General features: G+C 34.0%; 2 protein-coding genes across 2 annotated transcripts; both read right to left on the minus strand.

Annotated features, from left to right (window-relative positions):
• Positions 1 to 1,255: 1,255 nt before the first annotated feature.
• Positions 1,256 to 1,880, minus strand: LOC104774081. The gene is made up of 2 exons (XM_010498744.1): positions 1,823 to 1,880; positions 1,256 to 1,578 (listed from the first exon to the last, which is right to left on the minus strand). Exons 1-2 carry the CDS (start codon positions 1,878 to 1,880, stop codon positions 1,256 to 1,258), a joined length of 381 nt encoding a protein of 126 aa, XP_010497046.1.
• A 1,655-nt stretch (positions 1,881 to 3,535) lies between these two features.
• Positions 3,536 to 4,775, minus strand: LOC104774082. The gene is made up of 4 exons (XM_010498746.1): positions 4,617 to 4,775; positions 4,199 to 4,532; positions 3,822 to 4,105; positions 3,536 to 3,733 (listed from the first exon to the last, which is right to left on the minus strand). Exons 1-4 carry the CDS (start codon positions 4,773 to 4,775, stop codon positions 3,536 to 3,538), a joined length of 975 nt encoding a protein of 324 aa, XP_010497048.1.
• Positions 4,776 to 5,066: the final 291 nt, after the last annotated feature.

Raw genomic sequence — 5,066 nt, forward strand, 5'->3', positions numbered from 1 at the left:
GCCCTCGAAGTAGAACGATGGTAAGTCTTCCCTGACTTGCCTCCGCCAGCGCCACCGCCGCCGCCGGAAGCATCTTTTGGCGTCTCTGGATTCTTCTTCTTCGCCGTTGGCTTTCCCATAAGTTTAAAGGTGAGATTTTTATCCGAGAAAATACAAGAAATGAAATTGAAGTTGTACAAATGATGAAGCAGAGGAATGAAACAGAGGATTAATTTCGAAAATTGTTGTGTCTTTGACCGATCGGAGAAGAAACGTTTCCGTACACTAAATGGTTTGGTGGAAATGCCAGAGACGCACGACACGACTTTATCCTCCCTGTAGCTGTAGCTGGAGGTGGAGTGAACCCTAATCCACTAATTAAAAAATATTCTCTTTTGAGGAAAAAATTAATTAAAAATATATATTGAAAAAAAAAACAGAGATTGTTTGTTCAAATTAGCAAAACTATTATTGTATTCGGAAACACGAAAGAAAAGTCTTTGGTGTTTTTGTTTTGCTGTAAAGAGGGAATATTTTCTAACTTTTAAAAAAAATCAATTAATAATTAAAGAGAGTTTGCTTAGCTTCTTGCTACATAAATTATTAGAGTTTTTTCCCCACAAACAAAAATAATTAAAGTTTTGTTTTTTTTCCTAATAGTGGTGATTACGATTTGTTAAATTAAAAAACTGAAAAAAACATTATAATTGTTCTTTTGGTTGACATATGATTTAGTCATGCAAATGAAATGTACGTAACTTTTTAAAAAAAAGTTTGATTGTGTCCCAATTGGTTAAAATTTAAAAGACAAAGCTGTAAGAATTATTACTCTTTTTTTTTTTTTGATTTTGCATATGTTCCAACTTCACCGTTAAGAAGTTTTACCGGCTTATGCACCATTTTTCGAACCAATTGTTATGATGGGCTTATTATAATGCCTAAATTCCCCAGGCCCAATACGTTTCAGAAGATGAAGTTTACGCCAATGAATATATGGTGCAACTGCAAGAGTTATGGACTAATGGTGATGATTATTTATGATAGATGATAATGAAGGCGTAGAAAAAGGAAATGATATCAAACATTGTTTCTCTGAGGATGCATGCTTGATCTTCTAACATTTATGTCTGTATCACAAAGCGAATCACAACTCAGTTTCTTGGACAATAAGAAAACCTATGTTTACTTGAGACGCAGGAAACCAAATAATATAATCCGAGTTTTGGAAGTGTTTATTTTTCTTTTCCTCTCATAAAAGAATGTAATTAGAAGCTTATCACAGCGAATCCTTGCAACTTGGGTCGACGGCGGAACCGACGGGTCTGAAGATGTAAGGCTCGCCGGCGTAACTGAACTGAGCGGAGGCACCAGCTGGCAAAGCTTCCCCTTTAATCAGAAGACATGTCAATCCGTGTGAGAGCAGTAGCCATGGCTCCACAAGCTTCACCGGAGCAAACCCTGCGCAAGTCAGAGTCACGTGCTTCTGAAGACAATTGCACGTGTTGATTACCGACACTGTCCACTCCGGTTGTCCGGCGATTTCTCTCCCGGTCCTTACCGTTCCGATCTGGAGATTTTTGTAACTGCAGCGGCACAGTCCTGTGGGTTATATAGTTTAATTCATGCTTCTCTCATTAGACACTCCAAAGATGTTTCATAAATAATTAATCCAAAAAAATCGAAAAATCAAACCGACCGAGTCCTAATAAAATTCAATTAGACACTCCAAGATGATGGTTGACAATGAGGTTATATATGTATACATGTACCAAAAGCAAAAGGCATGACACTTCTTCTTAGATACATACAAAACGTTGTTAGAGATTCGGATTAATTACATTACCTTGAGAGACCATAGAGAGAAGAAGAAAAACAACAAAATATTTAAGAGCAAGCGCCATTGTTATTTGTTAAAATGTATTTGTCTTTAGGGTGGAGGAAGAGTAATGAACCGATCTAATTTATATTCATTGCATATGTTTAATTGTCTCTTGCCTTAATTTATAGACTAGGTTCGAACCCGCGGTACACCGCAGTTCAAATGTTTTATAATTTATAAGTTATAATTTTTTATGTTTATTAGTCATAAGGTAGATTAGTTTGCAATTAATTAGTAACTATTTCAAACATCAAATTAAACCTAGTTATAATGAGTATAACTTAAAAGTGTATTATATTGTTAATATAATTTAAATCTTTTAGCTAAATAGGATTATTATTTTTAAATTTTTTTTATACATTAAAATGTGTAGTGTTTAAAAATTGTAATTAATATATAGTATGAAGTTTTGTTTGTGTATTTAGTTTGGAAGTATATTTTGGGATATTGTAACAATCAATAGATTCACATTACTAACATTGCAATGGTACTTTGTGTAGACATATGATAATCATGTCCTAAACATTCAATTATTTAGGACAATTCATAAGTAATAATAATATAGACATGTGAACAAAAACAAAAGAAAGGAAAAGACCAAGCTTAAAAAAAAAAAGACACTCAGTTTTGTTGAGTTTTCTTCGGGGACTATCTGTTTTGTTTTTTTTACCTTCTTCCTTTATTTTTATTTAAAAAGGAACAAACATTTTTTTTTTTTTTTATGGAAGAACGGAACCCAAAATCTCAGATCACGATTGTACAACAAATTCTCACCTTCCAGATCTCTATATTTGATTGCTTATTGATCTACTTACTCGAATTCAATCCGAGATGGTTGATTTCAATCTCCGATCTTGTTGCTTGGTAAGTTCTTGATTAAAAAACTCTATGTATTCGGTCTTCTCAATAATTGGATTATTTGATACTTCCAAACATATAATCGGAATTGTATATCTTTCCCTTTCAACTGTTGTTCAATTCGTAAGTGTAGCTAAGTTCGAATTTACAATCTAAATTTTCGTCTAGAGGGTTATATCGATATATTCAATTCACTCTATTACAATCTGACCTTAAATTCGATTTTTAGGGTCTGTGTTTTGAAATTTTTGGTTATAAGATGAATTCAGATCTTAACCAATCTATCTCTTACATGTATTTCCTGAAGTTGGTAAAGTATAATGATTCAACACCAAAGCAAGATAAGTTCGAGTTTGATTTTGTTTATCCAAATTACAATATTCTTTAAACTTCCTCATACAATAATATATGTTCTTTCCATGTATACAACGATTCTGCAGAAAGCTGGAGTTATAACATCAACAATTACAGACAAATAAAAAGAAACAGTGATGACGTCTTACTCGGTTAGTTACATTCCTCTCTGTTTTTGGCATTGTTTGTTAAATTAGTCTATGAATGAATGGTCATGTGAAAACAAATAACGAAAACAAAAGATTTTATCACCCCTAAAGAAATTAAAACACCATTGTTTTGTTTTAGTTGGTCTATGCTTATTTCAGATAACAGTATAATACGAAATATTAAGTATATTAAGTAAATTTCTTCAAATACGAAACAAACCAAACATCCCCAAAATGTTTACCTAATAGAAGACTGGAAAAACAAAATTCACACTTGCAATTTAAAAATTTTAAACAACAAACACCAAACCAGACCTTACTTCCATATATTTTGAAAATTTTCCTTGAACACAACATTCATCGTTTGCTTTGTTGTCCCTCCATCTTTATCTAAGATAAGCACTTTCAAACCCTTCTTCGATGTGACCCTAGAAAGGGCCACATATAACTGGCCATGAGAAAACACTGGTCGAGGTAGAAAAAGACCAACTTCTTCGAGTGATTGTCCTTGACTCTTGTTTATAGTCATCGCAAAAGCTACAGACAATGGAAATTTTCTTCTTCTCATCCGGAAAGGCAGTATTAGTCGGTTTAATTAAAACCTTTGGAATTAACACTTTCTCTCCAACTCTTTCACCGGTAATAACGCAAGCTTCTAGGACATTAATCCCCATCTGAGTAATCTGCAATCGTGTACCGTTGCATAAACCACCTTTAGGATCTATATTTCTCAGTAACATTACAAAAGCACCAATCTTAAGACGAAGACTGTGATCTGGCAACCCTGAGAGCTTTATACTATTTAAGAAGTCAGAACTGAAAACAGGGTTGTTTATTGATTCGCTGTCCTGAGGATCAATACTATCAGCACTTAAGTACATCATTTCTTCACTTGTATAGATATATGATCACGTTATTATTGTATTTAACTAAGATCGGAAAAACTAAAAATCCAGCTGATTTAAAAGTAGATACTAACCTTGGAGCTTCTCAAGCAGTCTTTCATTGATGGTGTTAACATCACTATTTGTTGGACATAAAATAGCTCTTGTTTGGAAAAACTTCGGATCTGTTTTTGTATGCAACTTTTCCAAATCACCATATACGGCCCTACTTATAGAATCAATAGGATCAACTACATCTGTTATTAGCAATTCTTCTGGAATATCAATAAGAGCTTCCCCATCGTTTGTTTCGGGAATTTTCCCATCTCCAACAGCTAGAATCCAATCAGAAAACTCCTTTATATTCCTTGCTTCAATCTCTGTCATATTCTTTGACATAAGCCGCATATTCTTCGTCAAAGACAGAACCTTACAATGTTACCATAGATACAAAGAGTTCAATGAAGCTAGAACAATCTGAGCCCTACCAACACCATTTATTACAGGTAATACATGTCTGAAGTCGCCTCCAAATACAACTACATTTCCACCAAACGGCTTGTTGTCTGCATTTCTCATTATATCTGATAAACTTCTATCCAGATTCTCAAAACAATATCTGCTCATCATTGGTGCTTCGTCCCATATGATGAGAGACGCTTCTTTCAACATCTTAGCCAAATCTGAAGTAGGATTGATATTACAGGTTGTAAAATCATCAGGATTTATAGGGATACAAAACCTTGAGTGTGCAGTCCTTCCACCCTCTAACAGCAAAGAATCTATACCACTTAGGCAACATTTATAGCTATCAATCCCCTGTATCTAACAGCTGCAGAAAGAGTTTTCCACATAAAAGTCTTTCCTGTTCCACCAAAACCGTAAACAAAAAAGACTCCTCCACAGTCATTTAAAACAGCTACCATTATCTCATCATATATTGCCCTTTGCTCAGACGTCATC

Source organism: Camelina sativa, unplaced genomic scaffold (assembly GCF_000633955.1).
Source record: "Camelina sativa cultivar DH55 unplaced genomic scaffold, Cs unpScaffold01350, whole genome shotgun sequence".
NCBI lineage: Eukaryota > Viridiplantae > Streptophyta > Magnoliopsida > Brassicales > Brassicaceae > Camelina > Camelina sativa.

Bases quoted from the DNA above. Each gene is read 5' to 3' on its own strand.
- LOC104774081 (XM_010498744.1), bottom strand. From the start codon at position 1,880: ATGGCGCTTGCTCTTAAATATTTTGTTGTTTTTCTTCTTCTCTCTATG. The intron at 1,579-1,822 runs GTAATGTAATTA...TATAACCCACAG, and splicing joins TCTCTCTATGGTCTCTCAAG to GACTGTGCCGCTGCAGTTAC.
- LOC104774082 (XM_010498746.1), bottom strand. From the start codon at position 4,775: ATGTTGAAAGAAGCGTCTCTCATCATATGGGACGAAGCACCAATGATG. The intron at 4,533-4,616 runs GTATTACCTGTA...TAACATTGTAAG, and splicing joins TTGGAGGCGACTTCAGACAT to GTTCTGTCTTTGACGAAGAA. The intron at 3,734-3,821 runs GTTTTAATTAAA...ACTATAAACAAG, and splicing joins AGAAAGTGTTAATTCCAAAG to AGTCAAGGACAATCACTCGA.